General features: G+C 50.9%; 1 protein-coding gene across 4 annotated transcripts in view; it reads right to left on the bottom strand.

The window, feature by feature from the left end:
- The window catches only part of USP20 (ubiquitin specific peptidase 20), a 44206-nt gene that overhangs the window by 6910 nt on the left and 13307 nt on the right, over positions 1 to 23989 (bottom strand). For all 4 annotated transcript variants that reach the window (XM_024998400.2, XM_059891082.1, NM_001105333.1 and 1 more), the window contains exons 3-17: positions 23890 to 23986; positions 18872 to 18925; positions 17060 to 17122; positions 16651 to 16782; positions 15541 to 15637; positions 15203 to 15272; positions 14014 to 14127; positions 12884 to 12962; positions 10612 to 11059; positions 9930 to 10067; positions 9451 to 9560; positions 8998 to 9170; positions 8270 to 8364; positions 1201 to 1234; positions 992 to 1037 (exon numbers count right to left, since the gene is read on the bottom strand). In XM_024998400.2, coding sequence (XP_024854168.1) covers positions 992 to 1037; positions 1201 to 1234; positions 8270 to 8364; positions 8998 to 9170; positions 9451 to 9560; positions 9930 to 10067; positions 10612 to 11059; positions 12884 to 12962; positions 14014 to 14127; positions 15203 to 15272; positions 15541 to 15637; positions 16651 to 16782; positions 17060 to 17122; positions 18872 to 18925; positions 23890 to 23970 — 1734 coding nt within the window. In that variant the 5' untranslated portion in view covers positions 23971 to 23986. The remainder of the gene's footprint in view (positions 1 to 991; positions 1038 to 1200; positions 1235 to 8269; positions 8365 to 8997; positions 9171 to 9450; positions 9561 to 9929; positions 10068 to 10611; positions 11060 to 12883; positions 12963 to 14013; positions 14128 to 15202; positions 15273 to 15540; positions 15638 to 16650; positions 16783 to 17059; positions 17123 to 18871; positions 18926 to 23889; positions 23987 to 23989) is intronic.

Raw genomic sequence — 23989 nt, 5'->3', positions numbered from 1 at the left:
TCAGGCCCTGCAGCCCAGGTGACTACAAGAAAGTGCTTACAGCCTCGCAGAGGCCCGGAGCCAATGGTCCGGCCCTTGACTCCGTGTGAACACCTCAAAGAACCACGCCTGGGGGTATGCTGCCCACCCTAGCTGGGCACCCCCTGGGTGTCTGAGCAGCCTCCCTTTGTTCAATACACATTTTCAAGGATGGAAAATCCTTATTGACTACTGGTAATTTGGTTGTATTTTAGATTAACAGCCTTTATTAGAGCCATTAAAAAAAGAACCATGGATGGGAGTGGGCCCAGGCCAGCTTCCAGTCCCTAGAGAAGGTAGGTGTGACTGAGCTGCACCACCAGGACTGGCCGCTGGGATGGGCTGTTCTCGAACACTCGGCTGGTCTGGACAAGAAGCTGTCACTGGCCCATCACACTGACCCCCCAAAGAACTCTAACCACCAGCTCTGTGGGTGCCAACTTGTAGAAGGCTTCTCCACAAAGGCTCCCCCCAGACCGGCTGAGCCAAGCTCGGCACCTGTGCCTTAGGCCACGCACACCTCTCGTCACAGCCACAAGCCTCGGCCAGGCCTGTTTCTGCCTCAGGGTTTCCCCCACCGGTTCCTCCCCTCATCTCGCTCCACCAGGCCAACACCTGCCTACGACCGCAGGCCCGGCTCAGACGCCACTTCCTCAGAAAGGCCTTGCCAGCAGCCCTGCCTCGGGCTCACCCCAGAGGGTGAGCTCAGTGGCCCCACACCTGCTCCTGCCCTCACAAGGCGTGCTGAGGGATGAAAGAACTGGGCTCTGCATTACACACTGAACAACGAACCTCCCTGGCATCGGCCAGACCCTCCCGGGGTGGGGGGTACGGGGGGGGTCTCTCAAGACTCAGCAGCAGAATCTCCACGGGTCTCCTGAGTCTGGGAGGGGGTCAGCCACTGCCCTGCACAGCACTGTGCACGCGGTGGACAAGGACCAGCAGGCAGAGGGGCGGGGAGCTGCCCACTCACCTCCGGCAACCGCAAGACCTTACAGTACTTCACCCCGTTGCGCAGCCTGGGAGGAGAGAGCAGGAGACGTGAGCATCTGGAGAGGGGGCCGGGGTAGGCGAGTGCCCCTCCCACCCCAGGCACTCTGTGAGGCTGAGTTCCCTGGGGAAGGCCAGGGGGAAGATAGAGACAGGAAGTCGAGGAGAAGCCTCCAGAATGCACACACTTACTTTTTACACCGTTCACAGCTGTACATGTTGTCACCTGGGCAGTAAAATAAAGAGACCAAGGTTAGAAAGGATGCGACATGGTGGAGAAGGACACATGATGACTCAGAAGTAGAACCAGACCATGCTGCCTACACGAGATCTCTGTTTTATCTTCAAGGACCCACAGAGGTTGAAAGTGAAGGGATGGAAAAAAATATTCTGTGCAGTGGTAACCAAGAGAGAGCAGGAGTGGCTGTACTTATCTCAGATAAAATACTTTCAGCCAAAATCAGTTACAAGAGACAAAGAAGGTCACTATAAGTGATAAAGGGGTGAGTTCATCAGGAAGATGTAACAACTGCGGGCAACACGGGAGCACCTGAATACTGAAGGCACAACTGAAGGGAGAGATACACAGCAATTCAGTAACAGCTGGAAACTTTGACGGACCATCCAGACAGAAAATTAATAAAGGAACAGCAGACCTGAATAACACTAAAGACCAAATGGACCTAACAGACACACACAGAACATTCCATCCACCAGCACCAGAACACCCGTCCTTCAGACATGCACACAGACACTCTCCAGAAGAGATCATATGTTGGCTCACAAAGTAAAAACCCCAACGTATTTAAGAAGGCCAAAATCACGTCTAATATCTTTTCCCACCACAAAGGTATGAAGCTAGAAACCGGTAACAGGAGGAAACCTAAAAAACTCACAAACACGTGGAAATTAAACAACACATTCCTGAACTGATGGGTCAAAGAGGAAATCAAAAGGAAATCAAAAAGTATTCTGGGACAGAAATGAAGATACAGCACGCTAGCACTTATGGGAGGCAACAAAAACAACTCTGAGAAGCAACTTTAGAGCAACAAATACCTACAGTAAGCAAAAAAGAACGTTCCCAAACAATCTGTTTTACACCTTAAGGAATCAGAAAAAGAACAAACTAAACCCAAAGTTAGCAGGAGAAAGGGGATCATAAATATTAAAGCAGAAATAAATGAAACAAACTAGAAAGACAATAGGGAAAAAAGCCAATGAAACTTTTTTTTTTTCCAAAAAGAAAAAATTAACAAATCTTTAGCCAGTTTAAGCAACAAAAAAGAGACAGGACTCAAACAAAATTATAAATGAAAGAAGAGACATACAACCAACACTGTAGAAATATAAAGGATCATGAGAGACTTTATATCAATGAACTATACACCAACAAATTGGATAACCTAGAAGAAATGGATGAATTCCTAGAAATATAAAACCTACCCAGACTGAATTATGAGGAAATGGAAAATCTGAAAGGAAATGCCACACAGCTTCCCACATGACCTGTCCGATGTACCTCTTCCATCTGGCTCTTCCTAAGTCATATCCTTTTATGTTAATAATAAACCAGTCATCTAGGAATAAAATGCTTCTCTGGGTTCTGCAAGCTGCTCTAGCTGCTCTAATTGAAGCCCAGGAGGGGGCTGCTGGGACTCCCCATCTGCAGACACTTGGTCAGAATCCCAGTGACAACTTGCACTTGTGTCTGGAGTCTGAAGTTGGGGAGGGGGAGGTCTTGTAGGACTGAGTCTCTAACCTTGGGCTCTGGGGCTGTCTCTAAGTAGAAAGTGTCAAAATCAAGTTAAATGGTAGGATACAACTCAGGAATACTGAGTTGTTCCCACACAATGACACGGATAAATGGAAAGATATCCTATGGTCATGGAGCAGAATGATAAATATTATTAAAATGTCCATACTACCCAAACCCATCTACAGATTCAATGCAATCCAATGACGTTGTTATAGATATAGAAAAAAATCCTAAAATTCACATAAAACTATAAAAGATCCCAAATAAACAAAAGAATCTTAAGAAAGAACAAAGCTGGAGGCATCACATTTCCTGATTTCAAACTCTACTGCAAAAAGTCCAGTTATCAGAACAGTATGGTACTGACCTAAAAACAGACACAGAGAATCATGAACAGAATTGAGAGGCCAGAGGTAAACCTGTGCATATATGGTCAACTAAGATTTGACAAGGGCGCCAAAAATACTCATTGGGGAAAAGATAATCTTTTCAATAAACAGTGTGGGAAAACTGGATATTCACATGCAAAAGAATGAAACTGTACCCCATCTTACACCACTCACAAAAATAAACTCGAAATTAGTTAAAGACTTAAATGTAAGATTGGACACTGTAACACTTCTGGAAGAAAACATAAGAGAAAAGACTTCATGGACATTGGTCTTGGCAGTGATTTTTTTGGCTATGACATCAAAAACACAAACAAAAAAAGCAAAAATAAACAAGTGGGCCTACATCAAACTAAAAAGCTTCTGCATAGCAAAAAAAAAACCAAAAGACAAAAAAAACAAGCAACAAAATGAGGAGGTGACCTACAGGGTGGGAGAAAATATTTTAGAAATCATATAATATTAGGGGTTAACATCCAAAATATATAAAGAATTCATGCAGGTCAATAGCAAAACACAAAGAGTACCACTTAGAAATGGGCAGAGAACCTAAATAGGCATTTTTCCAAAGAAGATATCAGATGGTCAGCAGGCACATAAAAGATGCTCAACATGACTAATCATCATGGAATGCTAGTGAAACCCACAATGTGACGTCACCCCACACCTGTTAGAATAATTATCAAAAAGAAAGCTTTTCAATTTTTGAAACTTATTTATTTTTGGCTACATCAAACGGCTTATGGGATCTGAATTTCCCAACCAGGGACTGAACTCAGGTCCTCAGCAGTGAAAGCCTGGAGTCCCAACCACTGGACCACCAGGGAAATCCCAGAAAGGTTTTTAAAAAAAACAAGAGAATACAATTTTTGGCAAGGATGTAGAGAAAAGAGAACCCTTGTGCCCTATTAGTGGGAATGTAAATCAGCACAGTTATTATGGAAGATGGCAGAGTAGTTCCTCAAGAAAATAAAACTATTAATAGGACAATCATTCAGTTCAGTTCAGTCACTCAGTCTTGTCCAGCTCTTTGCAACACCATGGACTGCGGAATGCCAGGCTTCCCTGACCATCACCAACTTCTGGAGCTTATGCAAACTCATGTCCATCGAGTCGGTGATGCCATCCAACCATTTCATCCTGTCGTCCCCTTCTCCTCCCGCCTTCAATCTTTCCCAGCATCAGGGTCTTTCCAATGAGTCAGTTCTTCCCATCAGGTGGCCAAAGTATTGGAGTTTCAGCTTCAGCATCAGTCATTCCAATGAATATTCAGGACTGATTTCCTTCAGGATGGGCTGGTTGGATCTCCTTGCAGTCCAAGGGACTCTCAAGAGTCTTCTCCAGCACCACAGTTCAAAAGCATCAATTCTTTGGTGCTGAGCTTTCTTTATAGTCCAACTCTCACATCCATACATGACTACCGGAAAAACCATAGCTTTGACTAGACAGACCCTTGTTGACAAAGTAATGTCTGTATTTTTTAATATGTTGTCTAGGTTGGTCATAGCTTTTCTTCCAAGGAGCAAGTGTCTTTTAATTGCATGGCTGCAGTCACCATCTGCACTGATTTTGGAACCCATGAAAAGAAAGTCTGTCACTGTTTCCATATCTATTTGCCATGAAGTGATGGGACTGGATGCCATTATCTTAGTTTTCTGAATGTTGAGCTTTAAGCTAACTTTTTCACTCTCCTCTTTCACTTTCATCAGTTTAGTTCAGTTGCTCAGTTGTGTCTGACTCTTTGCGACCCCATGAATCGCAGCACACCAGGCCTCCCTGTCCATCACCAACTCCCAAAGTTCACTCAAACTCGTGTCCATTGAGTCGGTGATGCCATCCAGCCATCTCATCCTCTGTCGTCCCCTTCTCCTCCTGCCCTCAATCTCTCCCAGCATCAAGGTCTTTTCCAATGAGTCAACTCTTTGCATGAGGTGGCCAAAGTACTGGAGTTTCAGCTTTAGCATCATTCCTTCCAAAGAACACCCAGGGCTGATCTCCTTTAGAATGGACTGGTTGGATCTCCTTGCAGTCCAAGGGACTCTCAAGAGTCTTCTCCAACACCACAGTTCAAAAGCATCAATTCTTCGGTGCTCAGCTTTCTTCACAGTCCAACTCTCACATCCATACATGACCACTGGAAAAACCATAGCCTTGACTAGACGGACCTTTGTTGGCAAAGTAATATATCTGCTTTTGAATATGCTATCTAGGTTGGTCATAACTTTCCTTCCAAGGAGTAAGCATCTTTTAATTTCATGGCTGCAATCACCATCTGCAGTGATTTTGGAGCCCCCCAAAAATAAAATCTGACACCGTTTCCACTGTTTCCCCATCTATTTCCCATGAAGTGATGGGACCAGATGTCCCATCACTTAGTTTTCTGAATGTTGAGCTTTAAGTCAACTTTTCCACTCTCCTCTTTTACTTCCTTCAAGAAGTTCTTTAGTTCTTCTTCCCTTTCTGCCATAAGGGTGGTATCATCTGCATATCTGAGGTTATTGATATTTCTCCCAGCAATCTTGATTCCAGCTTGTGCTTCTTCCAGCCCAGCGTTTCTCATGATGTACTCTGTGTATAAGTTAAATAAGCAGGGTGACAATATACAGCCTTGACATACTCCTTTTCCTATTTGGAACCAGTCTGTTGCTCCATGTCCAGTTCTAACTGTTGCTTCCTGACCTGCATACAGAGATCTCAAGAGGCAGGTCAGGTGGTCTGGTATTCCCATCTCTTTCAGAATTTTCCAGTTTATTGTGATCCACACAGTCAAAGGCTTTGGCATAGTCAATAAAGCAGAAGTAGATGTATTTCTGGAACTCGCTTGCTTTTTTGATGATCCAGGGGATGTTGGCAATTTGATCTCTGGTTCCTCTGCCTTTTCTAAAACCAGCTTGAACATCTGGAAGTTCACAGTTCACGTATTGCTGAAGCCTGGCTTGGAGAATTTTGAGCATTACTTTACTAGCGTGTGAGATGCGTGCAATTGTGCGGTAGTCTGAGCATTCTTTGGCATTGCCTTTCTTTGGGATTGGAATGAAAACTGACCTTTTCCAGTCCTGTGGCCACTGCTGAGTTTTCCAAATTTGCTGGCACATTGAGTGCAGCACTTTCACAGCATCATCTTTCAGGATTTGAAATAGCTCAACTGGAATTCCATCACCTCCACTAGCTTTGTTCGTAGTGATGCTTTCTAAGGCCCACTTGACTTCACATTCCAGGATGTCTGGCTCTAGATGAGTGATCACATCATCGTGATCATCTGGGTCGTGAAGATCTTTTTTTGTACAGTTCTTCTGTGTATTCTTGCCACCTCTTAATATCTTCTGCTTCTGTTAGGTCCATACCATTTCCGTCCTCTATCAAGCCCATCTTAGCATGAAATGTTCCCTTGGTATCTCTAATTTTCTTGAAGAGATCTCTAGTCTTTCCCATTCTGTTGTTTTCCTCTATTTTTTTGCACTGATTGCTGAGGAAGGCTTTCTTATCTCTACTTGCTATTCTTTGGAACTCTGCATTCAGATGCTTCTATCTTTCTTTCAAGAGGCTCTTTAGTTCCTCTTCACTTTCTGCCATAAGGGTGGTATCATCTGCATATCTGAGGTTATTGATATTTCTCCCAGCAATCTTGATTCCAGCTTGTGCTTCTTCCAGCCCAGTGTTTCTCATGATGTATTCTGTGTATAAGTTAAATAAGCAGGGTGACAAATATACAGCCTTGAAGTACCCCTTTTCCTATTTGGAACCAGTCTGTTGCTCCATGTCCAGTTCTAACTGTTGCTTCCTGACCTGCATATAGGTTTCTCAAGAGGCAGGTCAGGTGGTCTGGTATTCCCATCTCTTTCAGAATTTTCTAGAGTTTGTTGTGATCCACACAGTCAAAGACTTTGGCATAGTCAATAAAGCAGAAATAGGTGCTTTTCTGGAACTCGCTTGCTTTTTTGATGATCCAACGGATGTTGGCAATTTGATCTCTGGTTCCTCTGCCTTTTCTAAATCCAGCTTGAACATGTGGAAGTTCACGGTTCACGTACTGTTGAAGCCTGGCTTGGAGAATTTCAAGCAAGCCAGAATTTTGAGAATGATCAAATAACCCAGAAATCCCACTAATGGGCATATAACCAAAGGGCATGCAATCACTGTCTCAAAGAGTTATCTGTGAATCCCTGTTCGTTACAGCGTTATTCACAAGAGCCAAAAGGTGGAAGCAAGCCAAGGGTCCACTGACAAGATGATGAATAAACAAAACACGGTCTATCCAAAATGATGGAATATTATTCGGCCTTAAAACAGGAAGGAGATTCTATACCTGCCATAATATGGATGAACCCTGGGGACGTTACGCTAAGAGACACAGGCCAGTTGCTAAACGACAAACACTGTATGATTCAACTTGGATGGGGCAAGTAGAATAGTCACGTTCAGAAAAACAGAAAGTAGGATGGTGGTTGCCCAGGGCGGGTGGAAGGGGAGACCGGGCACGGCTATCTAAGGGACAGAGAGTTTCAGCTCCGCAAGAGGAGAACATTCTGAAGACTGGGTGCGCAACAGTATGTATATAGTTAACACTACGCTGAACTGACCACTTAAAAGTACTCACAACGCTACATTTTATGTTATGTATGTCTTAAGTGAAAGTCACTTGTGTCCGACTCTTTGCAACCCCATGGACTGTATAGTCCATGAAATTCTGGCCAGAATCCTGGAGTGGGTAGCCTTTCCCTTCTCCAGAAGGGAATACATATCTTACCACACTTAAAAATTAAAAGGGGTTTTCCCAAAGGTTAACGCAATGCCAATCACTGAACAGAAAAGCAGGAAGAGGACAGGAACGGGAAGTTTCAAAATGGGAAATACAGTCAGTATTTTTTAAATGTCTGAGCTTATCAATAATCAAGGAAACGCAAAATTAAAGAATGCTATCCAATTTGCCCACCAAATAAGTAAAGAAAGGAAAACAGGGGAACCCCTAAGAGCTTCAGGCTGGTGGGGCTGCCAGAGTGTGCAGTCCCAGACCCAGTCCGCAGGCAGGGGTGAGACGCTGAGAGTGCGTCCCGGAACCTTGAACCGTATGCTGACCCAGCCCCCCAGCCCCATTCCCGCCCGATCCACTCACCCTTCAGCTCATCAGCAGCAAAGAAGGCAGCCAGGCAGTCTTCCAGGGTGACGACTGGCCCCCAAAACCAGCTAGGGGTACAGGACACCACGAACCTACAGAGACAGAAAGCGAGTGTGGGGGGGTGCTGCCAGGGTCTTGGCAAGAGTAAGACGTTGGGGGCCTGGGGGGCTGAGGTCTGTTTGGATCCAGAGAGGCAGCCTGGCCTGGCACATGGTCTGAGCTGAGGTCTGGAGCCAGAAACCTGGGACCACCAGCCAGTGTCCTTGCGAGGGTGACGTCACCTCCCCCTGAGTCTTGCCTTCGCTGTCTGTGAAGAGGCCCTGGCCATGCTGGCCTGTCTTCAGGGCAGAGCACAGGTTCCTGACATCAGGAGGGTAAAGCAGGCTTCGTGGAACACACAGGGGCTCCAGAAAGCCCACCGGCTCTCCCTGCAGGGCCAGGCCCTCACTCAGCCACTGCCCTCCTTTCTAGCTGCCACCTGGTCACTCTCCCCATCATACTGCCTTCCAATCTATGGCCCTGCTCACACCAGGCCACCTCAATATGGCCACAGAACATGCTAACTCACGAGCATCCTTCAGCCTCAAGCCCCTTCCGAACTACACCCTCATCCCTGTGAAAGCTGGTATTTTGCTGTTAAAGGTCTGTTGGCCCATCAGGCTGCCAGCTCCAGGAAGACCAGGTCAAGGGTGGTTATCTTCCAGCAGGCAGGGAGATGGACCCACCGTCGGATATACTCCACAATAAAGGCAAGCCAGCCCTGGGCCACATAGCTGTCCCCGCAGGCACCCGGCTTGGCCGGCACGTTCTGGTAGATGGCCGAGTGGAGTTTGGCCAGGTCCTCCTTGCCAGGAATGGGCAGTGACAGGTCCTGGAATGTCTCCACAGTGGTGGACACCTGGGACGGGGGGAAGGTTGAAGGTCAGCCTGGCTTTCCATCTGCCAGGGTTCGGCCCTGCCCAGATGAGCCCAGGTCTGGACCCCAAACCCCAGCTGCCAGATGACAGGTGTGTGGCAGAGAGCCAGCTCCCCAGTCCTGGGACACGGGGAGCCCCAGGACCAGGGCCTGCCTCTAGAGAAATGCAGGGGTCGGGGGGTACCGGGCGGAGAGCCAGTGCCCCAGCCCCAAGCTGAGTGGGAAGCCCTGTGCATCGCTCCCCTCCCCGCGCAGCACCCACCCGGTCACAGGTGAGACACTGCACGAGGCTGAGGACGGAGCCGTCGAAGATGTCCGAGATGACGCTGCGGTAGCTCTGCTCCTTCCGCCGCCGGCTGCCGGGGACCTGGGCTGGGGGCACCACATCCTGGGGCTAGACCTGGGACTAGGCCCCGCCCCGCCCCGCCCCGCCCGCCTGCCCGGCGCCAGGGGCAGGCGCTGGGTGGTCACGCCTGTACGAGTCACGTGACCAGCTCCCACTCCACCTCCTGGGTCTGTGGGAGCCCCCCCAGCAACAACTCGTGTCCCAGCCATGTTAGGACGGCTCAGAGACACCGCGTGAAGGGCGCCTGGCACAGCCCCTGGTAGCAAGTGCTCGCGAACCAAACATCACCACCAGGGGTGCAACCTCCGCCACCCGCCCCGCTCCCGCCCCCTGCCCGAGCTCCAGGATGGGAGGCCCTGCCCGCCTCCCCTCTCCACCTGCCCGCTCCTCCGAACCTTTCTTGAGCACATAGGCCGGCCCCATCCTCACAGGGCTCGCACGATGAGGGCTGCTGGCCAGCTTGGCGTGGCCTTCGTGGTGGTGGACGGGGCTGCAGGGCCGGGAGCTGCGCATGTGCGCCTCGTTGTCCGGCTCTAGGGGCGGACGGAGCGAGGGGGACAGTGCTGGGCGGCTGAGCCAGCCCCTAGCCTGGTCAAGAAGACCTCCAGCACCTCCGAAGGGCACCAAGGCCTGAACCCACCACGTCTCCTCTGTCCTGAGCCCAGCCCACTCCCCAGCCCCTACACAGGACCTGTGTCCACACACTGCCCATTCCCGCTGGGGGCTTGAACTCGGGGAAGGCTCCTATCTCACTCCTTCACCAAGTGACATGCTATTCACCTGACTGCTCACCTACAGGCCAGGTCTAGTGGGAGAGCAGCCCCCTAGTGTTAGTCACTGAGTCGTGTCCGACTCTTTGCGACCCCCATGGACTGTAGCCCACCAGGCTCCTCTGTCCATGGGACTCTCCAGGCAAGGATACTGGAGTGGGTTGCCATTCCCTTCTCAAGGGGACCTTCCAGATCCATGGATCAAACCCAGGTCTCCTGCACTGCAGGCAGATTCTTTCCCGTCTAAACCCCCCAGGGTAGGGCTGCGGCCCAAGAGGGCCGCGGTGCTCCCGCAGCTGGCTGGTACCTGGCGTCCGGCAGGGACTGGTGGACCGCGGGGAGGGGGGCTGCGTCTCCGGGGGCTGCTGCTCCAGGGCGGCCATGGCGGTGTCCACGTCGGCGTCCTCGTCCACCTGCTCCGAGTTGGTGCGCTGCTGGCCCCACGAGAACTTGCGGTCCTTCATGCGCTCCTTCTCGGAGATGGCGCGGCCCGCCTCGTCCGCCATCAGCAGCTCCGCCTCGGCCTGGGAGCCTCCCCCGCTGCGCCCCTGCCCGTCGCCCTCGCCGCGGTCGCTGCTGGAGTCGCAGGACAGGAACTCGTCCTCTGAGGGGCTCCGGTCACCCTCCCGCTTCTCATCCGTGTCGCTCGAGTCCGAGTCCCGCGCCTCGGTCAGCGCCGCCGCTGTGGCCACCACGGGCTCCTTGAGTTCCTCGTGCAGCTGGTCCATCAGGCAGCGCAAGAATTCCTGGGTGTCCTGGAATTCCAGGGCGGCCTCAGCATGGGCAGCCCTCCCCAGAAGGGCCCACCTGACCCTCTTCTACTGCCGCTGCTGCTAAGTTGCTTCAGTCGTGTCCGACTCTGTGCGACCCCGTAGATGGCAGCCCACCAGGCTCCTCCATCCCTGGAATTCTCCAGGCAAGAGTACTGGAGTAGGTTTCCATTTCCTTCACCAATGCATGCACGCGTGCTAAGTCGCTTCAGTCGTGTCCAACTCTGGGCGACCCTATGGACAGCAGCCCACCAGGCTCCTCTATCCATGGCATCCTCTAGGCAAGAATACTGGAGAGGGTTGCCATTTCCTTCTCCACCCCTTCTACTGAGGAGGACGCAAAGGCTGGGTGGCCAGCCGACCCCTCCCAGGTCTCGTGCTCTGAAGTGGCAGAGTGGACAGGGTGACCCAGGTCTGCCCGTCTCCAGGCTCCTGCTTTCCAGCCCTGCTTCTGACTGAGCATGGGAGACAGCGGATGTAAGCGTTTAGCCATGAAAGTCTCCTTGTTCCCAAAAGGAGGGGAAGTGAGAGTAAGCACGGAGCTGAGTAGGACACAGGTGATGCTGTGGGGGTGTATGCATGTGAGCACCCGGCTGAGTTTTGTGGGTAGCAACGCCAGCCGGCAGGCCAGGCCACCAACAATCTTAACCCATCTCTGGCGCTCTCTGCTCCTCTGGCCCTTTGCCAGCCCTGGTGCCCACGCCTTCCAATGACTTGTGGCAGGAGGGACAGGCGTCCCACAGGCCTGGACACGACTCAGTGGCCAGGACAGGAAGTGGGCAGAACACAGCTGCCACTGCAGGCTGGCTGGGCCTCTGATCCTGGCAGTGCTGCCGTGACCCTGACTACTCTGTGATGAGGTCGCAAGCCCAGGGGGAGCCAGGGCAGCAAGGCCTCTGGCACAGCTTTGCCCACTGGCTCAGGCAGGCACGCTGCACACAGGAGGTGCTTCAGAAGGTCAGAAGATGATGGTGCAGGCCGCGGGCAGCTGGGGGCCCCTGGTGCCTGTGTGGGACCACTGGGTTCAAAGTCCAGTCCTGTCCCTCACAGTCCCCGACCTGGATGTCAGAAGCAGCCCCTAGGGCCCAAGTCCCACCCACACAAGGTGGCGACTCTGCAGTGGCCAGAGCCAGCTGCACACCCAAAGCCTCAGGTCGCCGACATGGAGAGAGGGGCCTTGATTTCTCAGTTCTAGCTGAGGGAGGGGGCCGGCTCTGGGTGGATTTCATCAGCAGAATGTCAAACAGGTTCAGCCCCGGCTGCAAGCCCAGCAGTGAAACCCCCATCTGGGGTAGGACCTGAACGGTCAGCTTGGGGCAGTGGGCAGCATGTGGCTGCATTCTGCTTCACCGTGGGTCCATGTTTTATGCTGTAGAAAGATACCACTGATTCCAGAGGGGTTCTCTAGATTTACAAAAACTTACCATCAAAATGTCTAGTTTACTACGAGTGAAATTCTGCCCGTGGTTCGGGGAAGGAGAAAGCACAGGCCTATGTGAGTGGTCAGAGATGCATGCGCCTAGAATCAAGGCTGCCTGAGGTCAACTCTCCCCTCTGCCTTGTGCCAGCTATGTAATTGATACGTGGTCACTGGGCAAGGACTTGCCTGCTGAACCTCAGTCTCCCAACCTGTCAAGTGGGGAGAACACCAGCAGGTTCTGGGAGGCTCTGAGGTCCTTGCACCCATGAAGGGCTCGGGCAGCAAGTCTGGTCTAGGAGTCCCGTCTGGCAAAGCAGACCTCTGGTTTTTTCCACACTGGTCTTGGTTTATAGCCCTGGGTGTCCCCCGGGGCAGCTCAGATGGCCTACCTGCTGGGCATAGCCTCGGAACATTGGGTTGACCAACTTGATCCCATGGGACAGGCTGGTGGGAACCACATAGCTGGGGCTGTAGGAAGACCAAATCCGTTAGTACAGGCGGTGGTCTGCTCTGAGCTACTCAAGCCTGCGAGGGCAGCTGGGCAACCATGATGGCCAGATCAGGCTCTGTGTGGCGTTTACCGCGATGTCGGGCGGTGCTGGCCCGGCCAGGGACCCAGCAGGTCTGCACATCTCTAAGGTCAGGAAAAGAAAACATCAAGTCATGGCTCAGCCAGGCCTAGTCAGCTCTTGACTAGGATGGCATCACGTCCTGCCAGCCCGTGACATGCCTCCTTTAAAATGGTTCTCATTCTGAAATATTTACTGTTGCTTTCTAATTTCAAAAGTCATACATGTTCATTATTCAACAGCAGAAAATTTCGGAAAAAAAAATACAAAATTTCAGGAAAGCACAGCAAAGAATCATCAACACTAGCAGCATCCTGCAGAGATAATGACCATGAAGATTTCCAGACGTTTCCTGGACAATGCAGACACAAAATTACACGCAGGTAAACACTTGAACGTGGCTTAAAGTTGGAGCTGTATTGCATCATGCTGTTTAATAATCTGCTTTTAATTTAATATATTTCGATGCACTCACTTTATTCCCAATGTTAACATTTTCCTGGATCTACCCCAAGCATCTGGTCTTTAAATTCCTTTTATACTGAGCTAAAGCCCCTGGTCAGTGTCAGCCACCACTTCTGAAACCTTGTTCAATGTGCACAGATGTGGCTGAGACCTAGGAGTGGTCACCGTGTGTCTCCAGACCGCAGCACACACGCTCTGAAGCGCTGCCAGCTGCAGTCAATGCCAGGTTCAAGTTCTTGCTGCGCCTTTCACAAGATGTGTTATCTTGGGCTAGACGCTTGAATCTCCCTGAACCTCAGTTTCCCCAGTTTGCGAGCCAGAGTTGGCTGTGACCTGTACCTGGAAGGGCCCCCATAAGCATGACACAGGGGAAAGTGTGGCCTGTGGTGGCGAGAGGTTGAGGGCACCGGAAGTGCTCCATCAAGGGGCCCGACAGAAAGCCTGTCCCCATGCCCCTGCCAGAGGTCGGGGACTCGGTCACTCACCGTTTCCTGTGCCAGACCTCAGAGACCAGCTTCTGATAACTTTTGCACAGGGCTGGCTTCTTGTCTGTGCGGACCAGGCCTCCACACTCCAAGAAGAACTGGGTGAGCGGGGGGCTGGGGGAGGGGGCAGGGAGCCAGGTCAGCAAAGAAGAGAAGGGTACACGGCATCATTTACAAGAGCTGGCTGGAGGAGAAAACCTGTCCTGTGTGGGGATATACCAGGGCCCCCCAGAGCCATAAATACCTGTAGGTGACTTGACAGACCCCACCTGTTATGGGGCTGAATTGTATCCCCCTGCAAATTCATACACTGAAGTCCTAACCCCCCCACCGTAGAATGTGAATGCACTGGAGATAAGGTCTTTCTTTAAAGACTGTTGTGTAAAAATTAGAGGAAGCATCACCCCTCCTTTCATCGGCCCCTGCTTAGAAACCTTCCTGAACCTGAAGGCCTCTCCCTCGCTTCTTTTTTCTTTGTTTTTGTTACCTCGTTACATAAGAAATAGTCATTTATTGTAGAAAAATTAGGAAATACAGATAAGCAAACAATAGTAACTGACCTTAATCCTACCATGAGTGGGGATAGCTACTCTGAAGATATCCTCCTAGAATTTTCTATGCATGCAGAGCCCCCATCCTTGCCCTCCTTCTCTCTCTCTCTCACACACACACACACACACACACACAGAACCCTTAGTAGGTGTGAGACCCTGAGTGCCAGGCAGAGGAGATGGCCCAGCCTCAGGGAGTAGAGGGTGTCTTAGATGGAAAAAAATATTTTCACCCCTAAAATGGGACTGCACCATATAAAGGATCACAACCTTTTCCTACTTATCATATTCTGAACTCCTCCCCGTTTCAGTAAATATTGTCCTGCACCATTTTTCCCTGAACTCACCGTAAAGCTGGTCTGTACTGAATTTGTGATTTTTATGGGCCTTTAACATGTTTCCAATAAATGGCAGGGTGAGGAACAGCACAGACAGCTTTTTCAACCTCTCTGGGTACTGGTACCTCCTTTAGGAGAAATTCCCATTGGAGGGATTGCTGGGTCAAAGGGCAGGTGTGGCTTGGGGCGTTTTGATGTGTACCCACATCCAGGCTTCTATGAGCAACACACACGCCCCAACTTGGGGGCGGCAGCTGCTATTCCCAGGGCCCCCCAAATCCCAGATGAGGCGAAACCTACCAGTTGGACAGAGCCTGCAAGGCCGCATTCATGTAGCAGGAGTTGCCGAGGTTCTTCATGCCCGTGAGGCCTGGGGACCAGCACACACAGAGGGGGGACCATGAGCACTCGGAGAGGAGCCGTGGCTCCAGAGCCCCCAGGACCTGCCCGGGAAACCTGCCGAGTCAGCAAGGGCAGCGACCCGGGTTGAAAGAAGCCGGCCTGCCCAGGGGCACAGGGCTGAGGCGTGGCTGAGGGCTGCCGGGCCCCAGGGCTGCACTCCAGGGAAGCCCTCATGTCACAGAGACCGCCCTACGCCGCCCCACCTGTCCAGGCGGCACAGCTCGCGGGGCTGTTACCTCGTGGCTTCAGGTCGTCGTCCTCCGACTCGGACTCTCCTTCGTCCGCCACAGCGATGGGGACGGCTTTCAGAGGGTGGGAGGGTGGCGGAGAGTCCTGCGTCCAAGAACCAGGGTGAGAAGTCAGGAAGACTAGTAGGTGAGGGGGGAGAGGGGCTGGGCACGGGCCCTGCGCTGGGGTGTCGGGGGAGAAGCCCAGACCCCTAGCCACTCAGTCAGCCCACCTGAGCAGGGGACATGGTGGTTAAGAGAGGGCATGAGTTTGAGCAACTCCGGGAGATGGTCATGGACCGACCGGGAGGCCTGGCGTGCTGCAGTCGCCAAGAGTCAGACACGACTGAGCGACTGAACTGAACTGGTGGCTTTGCCCTAAGAACTCTCTGGCTTGTGCTTTACTTACAGTAATGAGTAATAATATTTTATTTATAACAAATTTGAGAAAAAAATAGAAACAAAGAAAAAACAACAGGCAGCCCAACTTTTCTGAGACAAACACTGTTGATTATTATATCTCTGTTGCATTTAAACTGTTAATACACACACACACATCCAAAACAGGACTTGTATATACTTTTTTATAGACTTTTTTGTAAAAAAAAACAAAAACAAAAACAAAACAACTCATATATATTGATCATTTAAGTCCACAAACATAGTCCATACACATTTATTGAGCACCTATTATGTGACCATCATTGTCAACATGGAGGAAAGACAGCACTGTACCCAGACACGTCAGGCCTCTCCGGAGGCTCAGATGCTGATTTAATGAGCCCTCCCTGAGGGTCAGCTCCACGCTGGGCTCTCCCACCCGCCTCCTCGAAGGGCCTGAATGGCTCCTGGCCTGGTGCACTGCCTGGGGGGAGGGTGTCCGGGTGTTTCCCATGCCGGCCTTGGCCCAGGGCACCCCCAAGGCCTACCCACCCCCAGTCACCTCTGCATCCTGAGCCCTCACACCACCCTGGACAGGGCTGGGGCTCAGCGGGCATTAGCTGACTTGAGCTCTTCAGAGCCACCTGGAAACTCGGGAGTGGGAACAGACACTGTCAGGGACCCACTGCCCTGCCCTCGCCCTTGTTTCACCGCCGGCTGGCCCCTGCGCCCCCTCACCTGCTCTGAGAACTTGGGCGCGGGGCCAGGCGGGTGGGCCGCCAGGCGCGGCTCCAGGAACACTTCCTTCTCACAGGCGTAGCACCACACCCGGAACGTGGTCAGGTTCACCGTCAGGTTGTGCTTTTTCGCCTAGAGGGCAGGGTGCAGAGGAAGGAGAACACACTGGCCTACCAGGTGCCGCAGGCCTGCCTCAGCTACACGGGCTCGGGAAAATATCAGATTTTCAGGAATCTCAGATTCTGTTCCCCCCACCTCAGCCAGGCTTGCCAAGGGCTGCGGCTGCCTTCTCTCTTCCTTCTTTGCCGTGACTGTTCCCATTTTATACACACAACCGCCGAGGCCCAGAGAGGCGAGTGGAGCCAGGGGGCGGCTGGAGCTGGGGTCTGACCTCAGGGCCCACGCTCACCTGTGCGTGCAGGGTGCTGTGGTCAGCGAAGGATTCTCCGCAGCCAACGTAGGAGCAGGAGACCTGGGGAGAGATGGAAGGGGAGCGGGCGGGGGGCCGAGAGGACAGACAGGGCCACGCCGTGAGGGGGTATCCCCGCTGCCACCCCGGGACCCCAGGGACCAAGGCCCGGCTGCCAGTTTGCACACCCAAGGTGTGCACTGGGCACGGCTGGCCGCCACACAGCTGCCCCGCCTCTGAGCGAGACGGGCGGTGGGCCCTGGGCTGAGGCCTGGCTGCTGGGCGCCCTGACCTGCTCCTCCCTCCACTCACCCCTTTTCCACCAAAACCCCACTTCCTGATGGGCCAGTTGGCAGGGCCACACTTTTGGTGGGGGCGGGGGGAGCCTGGGCCTCATGGCCATTTTCTGACGGGGACGCTGAACGGGCAGAGGCAGCCGGGGGCCCTGTGCTGACCCCGTGCCCCGTGGTGACCTGCCTTTGGCCTTGCACTCTCCTCCCCCAGATCCGCCCAGCTCCCACGGCCCAGCTTGTGGTCTCCACCCAGCCCTGGCTGTCAGACGGCTTCACTGCAGAAGAGCGCTGGTGCACCCTGAGCAGTGGTCAGCCATGCACCAGCTGGAGAGGGGTGGCGTCACTTTCTGCGTCGGGTTCCGTCTCGGTCTCTAGGGGGGCGTCTGTGGGCTCCCAGGAGGCAGGGCCATGACCCCCACTTCCTGCCGTCCCCGGGGCCCCAGACCATGTCCTGCAGCGTAGTTTACCCTGAGCGACAGGCCCCAAAGGACGAGGCCAGAGCCCTACGGAGGCTCCTGTGCCTTCTGCTAAGAGACTTGAACTGTGATCTTTGTGCCCATTTGCTGCCTTTTTTTGTCTCTCCTTGTATTTGTTTTCAAAGAAATTTTTAGTAAGATTATATAGTGTGATATATACTTGTGGCAAAGTTGGAAAACACTACAAAGTTATAAAGAAAAATGAATTATCTGTAATTCTGCCCCCCCTCAGAGAAAATCGTCACTTGTTCACACATTTACTGTTACTCTTTTGCGTGAGCATAATAATCACAACCAGATTTTACTGGACACTGTCTAAGGGCCATGAACCATGTTAAGGCCATCACAGGCACCATCTTGCCAAATTCTACCCTAAGGGGGTGGTCCACAAGGCGGGGGCAGTCGTCAGTATTGTGGCCTCTGCTTTATAGATGGCAAAACGAAGACCCAAACTGGCCCAGGGGTGTGTGTGTGTATGTGTGTGTGGCTGGGTGGGTGAATGCTCAGTCACTCAGTCACATCTGACTCTTTGCAACCCCATGGACTGTAGCCGACCAGGCTCCTCTGTCCATGGGATTCTCCAGGTAAGAATACTGGAGTGGGTAGCCATTTCCTCCTCCAGGGGATCTTCCCGACCCAGGGATCAAACTCTTGTCTCCAGCGTCTCCTGCACTGCAGGTGGATTCTGTACCACTGAGTCACCTGGGAAGCCCCAGCCCAGGAACTGACTGCCACTAACAAGTGCCAGGGTTCACAGCCAAGATGCTACATCGTCTCATATGCACGTGCTGAACAGAAATTTCCCCTTCATGTTGATGGGCTCATTCAGTCCAGAGCTTTTCCCTCTTCATCTTTAATGGTTGGAAGGGCAGGCAGCCCAGGGGCTCACACACTCTGGGGCCCTCTTGGCTTGGGCACCACACCCGAGACATCCATGCCCTGTGTCCCTGCCCAAGGTTTCAGGCCACGCCCACAGAGGACAGGTATTCCCAGCCCAGAGTCTGGACCCAGCTCCAGGGCCCCAACAGCTGCAGGAAACTTACCTGGAGACAGGCCCACAGGTTGGGTCCAGAAACCCCGCATGACTGACAGGTGCTCTGTGTGAGGCGGGGAAAGAGACCAAGAGGAGGGTGTGAGTGGCCACAGGACATGAGCCATCAGACTCAGCCCAGAGGCTTTGCCTCACAGAGATTCCAGCCCACGGGGCCACTTTAAGCTTTACTGTTCGAATTTTGTTTTTTTCATGTGCCTGAAAAAACATTTTCAATACAATCACTTAAAGCTTATCAGGGAATGTTTAACAGGAGGATTCCTACGTGCTGTTTCTCATAAATCCTCTGTTGCTTATCAGCTTCTGCCAGAAGCGAGTAGAACTGCACGCAGCTCTCAGGACTGAGGTCATACGATGAGACAGGCTTGAATCTCCTTCAGTAAACATTCTCCTTAAGACAAAACTGCCCAGTCTCGATCCTCTCTCTTGGATATGGATTGTCTCCTGACCTTGTGACCATTATTATCCCTTGTTCCCTTGGTAACGGTTGTTGTACTTTTGGTTTTCTGATCTTTATCATTGTTGAAAGAAATTTCTTGTACCATAGCCTATATATACTCACAGAAAGACCATTAAAGCACTCTGCTCCATCAGAGCTTGGGTCCCCGTGTCTTTCTTTCTTTCTTTCTCTCTCTCTCTCTCTCCGGCTAATTTGATGGAGCGCAGAAACCCGTCGCGCTTACTCTCCTGCCCGGGTTTCCAAGACTCCCTAGAGAAGGCGCCCTGTGCCTTCAGCCTCTTGAGAGGGTGCCCTGTGCCTTCATGAGCAATACAAGCCCTGTGTCAAGAGCTTTATTGGTTCTCTGCGTAAACCAGGGAATATCAGCCTCTTTCTCTCTTGCACGTTCTTATCATCAACTCCGGACTGCCAGTTCCTTTATGACACTCATTTATTTAAGCCTTTCTGCCCGGCTAGACTATGGGCTCCATGAAGGAGGGATGGTCTGTTTTGCCTACCCCTGCGACTTCACAGAGTATGGTACAAATCAGATCAGTATATTTGTTGACCACAGAAACACCCAGGTATCTGTTGATCAGGATGACAGAGCCTGCTTCTGGTCCACTGATATCTCTCTTCCCTGCTTTAATAAAAGAATCTACGTATTTTGGCTGAGCACATGGTCAGTGAGCTAAAGACTATGTGTCCTAGCCCCCACTGTGATCATGGGACTCGGTTCTAGTCGATAGCGTAACAGTAAAAGTGACATGTGCCACTTCTGAGTTTTGCACAACCCTTGGTCTCTCTCCTGTTTCCATTGGCTGGAATGCAGATGTGATGGCAGGAACTCAAGTAACCACTTTGGACCTGGAGGTGAAAGGCATGTGTTGAGAATGACAGATCCACTCTATCAGAGCTACCTACATCTGGACTGCTCAATGAGAAAAGCAAACTCCTATCTCATTTAACTCACTATATTTCAAGGTCTTTTCATTATAATTTAAACTGTCCTAAGTAATTTTCTCTGTGCCTCTCTAGAACAGCAGTTTCCAGCTGAGCTTTCACAATACCCAGTGTGTCTCTGCCAGTTGTGAGATGAATTCTAAGCACTGGTCTCTGCAGCAGTTACAGAGCTGATCCCTGGTGAGGGATCATAATGAGCCAGGTATCCAGCTAAGTTCTTTGGACCTTGCTCATGTAATCCTTATCACAGTCTCTGCAATAGGTCCCAAGACCCCCTTCTTACAGATGAGAAATGGAGGTTTGGAGAGGTCATGACCCTACTGTCAGAAGCACTATCAGCTGAGGAGTCAGGGTCATCAGACTTACGGGAAAGGTCTAGTCTCCTCCCAAGGGTGGCCACATCGACCCTTAGGCCTCCATGGGAACTTCTTTCCACTAAGCCCAGATTCTGGCTGTGTTTGTAAAAATCCTGAACATGGCTCTCTCAGCAAGGTTGAGAAGGCGCAGCTCATCCCATCAGTGGGGCTGAGGTTTGCAGTCTGTGTCTTAGGGTCTCTTGCCAAGGATGCTAAGGGGGCAGGAGACCAGTCTGCTCGATAGACTCAAAGTTGCTACTCCTGACCTTTCCAAATTTGTCATCTCTTTTGTGACTTTCTGATTTCACAGTTCACTCCCATCTTCCCAAATTTGTTTTTTCATTTCAGTCATATGAATGATAAAAGTATTATGTGCTTATTTCAACAACTTAAATGACGCATACGCTGTATATAATATGTAGCATATTACATACAACACATATACACTGTATATAATATGTAGTATATTATATATAATACATGCTATATGTGTGTCATATATTATATATAGTATATATATGCTGTATGTAATGTGTCCTATATTGCATATAATACATATATGCTGCATATAATGTGTCATATATTATATATAGTACATATATGCTGTATATGTGTCATATATTGTATATATGTATGCTGTACATAATGTATCACATATTACATATATGCTGTACATAATATGTAGTGTATTATATATAATATATACATGCTGTAATAACTTGAAGTATTTCCCTCCATACCTTTGGCTAGTAAAAATGAGATCACACTGTACACACTTCTCAGTAACAGGCTTCTGTCACCTACTTAGGGTCACCCTTGTGTGTCTGTATACAGAGATCCCCATCTCATTCTTTGAGATAAGTACACGGGGGCCCACACTGCGGGTACAGACGCCACAACTGTTTCACTCATTCCCTTCCTGGTAGATATGCGTTTGACCACCAGTGTTTTCCTTTTACAAAGAATGCTCAGTAAACACTGCTGTATTTGTGTCTTGTAACTGGTACATACACTGCTCCTAGACACATTCCGAGCACGGGAACTGAACCCCTGCAGTCACGGTAACTTGACTGCAAACGTCGGGTCCACGCCCCTCCTCCCTATCCCTGAGTGACAGCAGTTTGTGCCGTGCGCGTCTGAAACGGTGCCATGTTGGTTTCCTGGCCAAATCCTTGACCACCAGGGAAATCAAGCACCTTTTTTCAAGAGTTTCTCAGCCACTTGCATTGCCTCCATTGTGAGCTACCCGGCTCAATCCTTGCACCTTCTGGGTATTTTAAAACCACGTTGGTTTCATTTTGTAGATTTCCAAAAGGCTGCCATGTCCCAGCCCGATCTTCCCAAGTTCTGCCTCCCTCTTCCCACCTTGTTCGTCTCCTCCCTGCTCTCAGATTTCCCAAGAAACTCTCAGTTTGTTTCACTTATTCCTTTGTGCAGACGCAGGAAGAGACCAGTGTTAGATGGGGCAAATGCACCACAGCCTTGCTCTGCTCTTCCTCCTGACCACACTGAAACCATCCTCTACAGGGTTAGCAGAAACTGGTGATGAACAGAAATGGAACTTGTCTTACACAACAGCAACTAAGGGAACAGCTGGGTAAAAAACCCCTAGCCTATACATCACAAGACTCCTTAATCACCCCTACAGATAACAGCTCTGATGTATACGTTGCCATAGTAATAGGGGTCTAAGCTGTTTTTTCAGAAACTTGGAGTCTTGTCCAGTTCGAGCCGGCTAAGACTGTTTGGGACCACTGACCCTAAAACTGGGTGTGTGTAAGTGTCTGATAAATGACATTTTGATGTCAAAGGGCCCAAGACTTCAGCCTCAGATCATGCTAAGCACCTCCATTTTTGAACACGCATCCTAGGAAGAAGCACATAACTCAGACACACTTGTGCAGAACACTGATGACCTCATCTCTCCCCATGCCTAAGACCATCCTGCTTCTTCATCCCATAAATATTCCAAGACCCTCGCCTTCTGGGAGGCTGATCTGAGGCTTGTTCTCCTGTTTCCTCACTTGTGAATCAACCCTTTCTTTGCTGCAAACTTCGGTGTCTCAGCGTTTGGCTTGCTATGAATCAGCAGATGAACCTGGTTCAGTAGCAGACGACTTCAAAAGAAGCCACAGGAACTTTGAAGAATCACACCTGAGACTGAGCCAGCTCAGGCCAGAAGCCACCCAGCACCTGCTGGTGCAGGGAGGCTGAATAACCAGCATTAGGTGCCTGGAAAGAAGACACAGGAATCTGTCTAGGAGTCTGACCCAACCCCACCCCTGGGAATGGCCCCTCCACACGGCCCTGCCCCTGAACACGAGGACACTGTACAGACAGAATGCTGCAAAGCGCCCAGATGTCCACCCACAGAGGATCGGCTGCGGAGTCTACACAGTGAACTATGATGCAGCTTTAAGACAGACCACGAGACCCATGTGCTGAGACCACAGAGCTCCAAGATACTCTGCCAGGCGAACAGAGCACGTTACCAAAACAGCTACAGTACACTGCTTTCTATGTAATAGAGGGGAAATGAAAAATAAGTATTCCCATAAGCAAACTCTGAAAAGATACAAAAGAAACCAACGTTCGTGGCTGTCTGGAGGGTGGGATGGAGAGGGTGAGCACAGGACGGGTGGGAGGGGGACTCCCTGACATTTTTCTTCTTACATCATTTCAGTTTGAACCATGTGAAAGCGTTACCTACTTAAATTGTTTTTAATCTAACAAACAGACAAATAGCACATCCTCCCTACTCAGTGTGGCCCACCTTTGGGAGTCCCCTGGGGGTCCCACGGTCAGGACTCCAAGCTTCCACTGCAGGGGGCACGGGTTGGATCCCTGGTCAGGGAACGAAGACCCTGCAAGCCACAGTATAGACAAAAAAAAAAAAAAAAAAACAGAGGCCCACCTCTTCTCTTTGAACCTCCCTGAGCCCTCCTCAGGTCAAGTGTGCAAAAAGCCCGTGGACTCTCGGAGCCTGACTCTCCGCCTTGCACCTGCTCCAGCCACTAATGGGCATCAGCGCTCCCAAATGGATGGTCTACGTGGTAATTAATGGCTGTTAGGACGCAGCCCCGGAAGGCCTCCTGAACAGACGCCAGCTTTTCCATTTACATAAAAGGCCAAGCTGAGACTGCTGGGAGCCAGTGCTTCCGCGGCTTCAGAAATGTCTGTATCCCAGGAATGTGGTGGAGGCGGGGGATGCCCTGGGTGTGGGCCTCGGTCCCGGAAAGTCTGACCCTTTACCTTGGATTTGAGCAGCAAGTCCTCTTTGGTCACCTCCCCTATCGAGTCAAGATGAGGACAAAGGTCCCTGGAGTCCCCCATGCTGGCCCGGGCTCACCTA

Source organism: Bos taurus, chromosome 11, assembly GCF_002263795.3.
Source record: "Bos taurus isolate L1 Dominette 01449 registration number 42190680 breed Hereford chromosome 11, ARS-UCD2.0, whole genome shotgun sequence".
Classification (NCBI taxonomy): Eukaryota; Metazoa; Chordata; class Mammalia; order Artiodactyla; family Bovidae; genus Bos; species Bos taurus.
The sequence above is the reverse complement of the archived record's forward strand: the minus strand, read 5'-3'. Positions and strand labels throughout refer to the sequence as shown.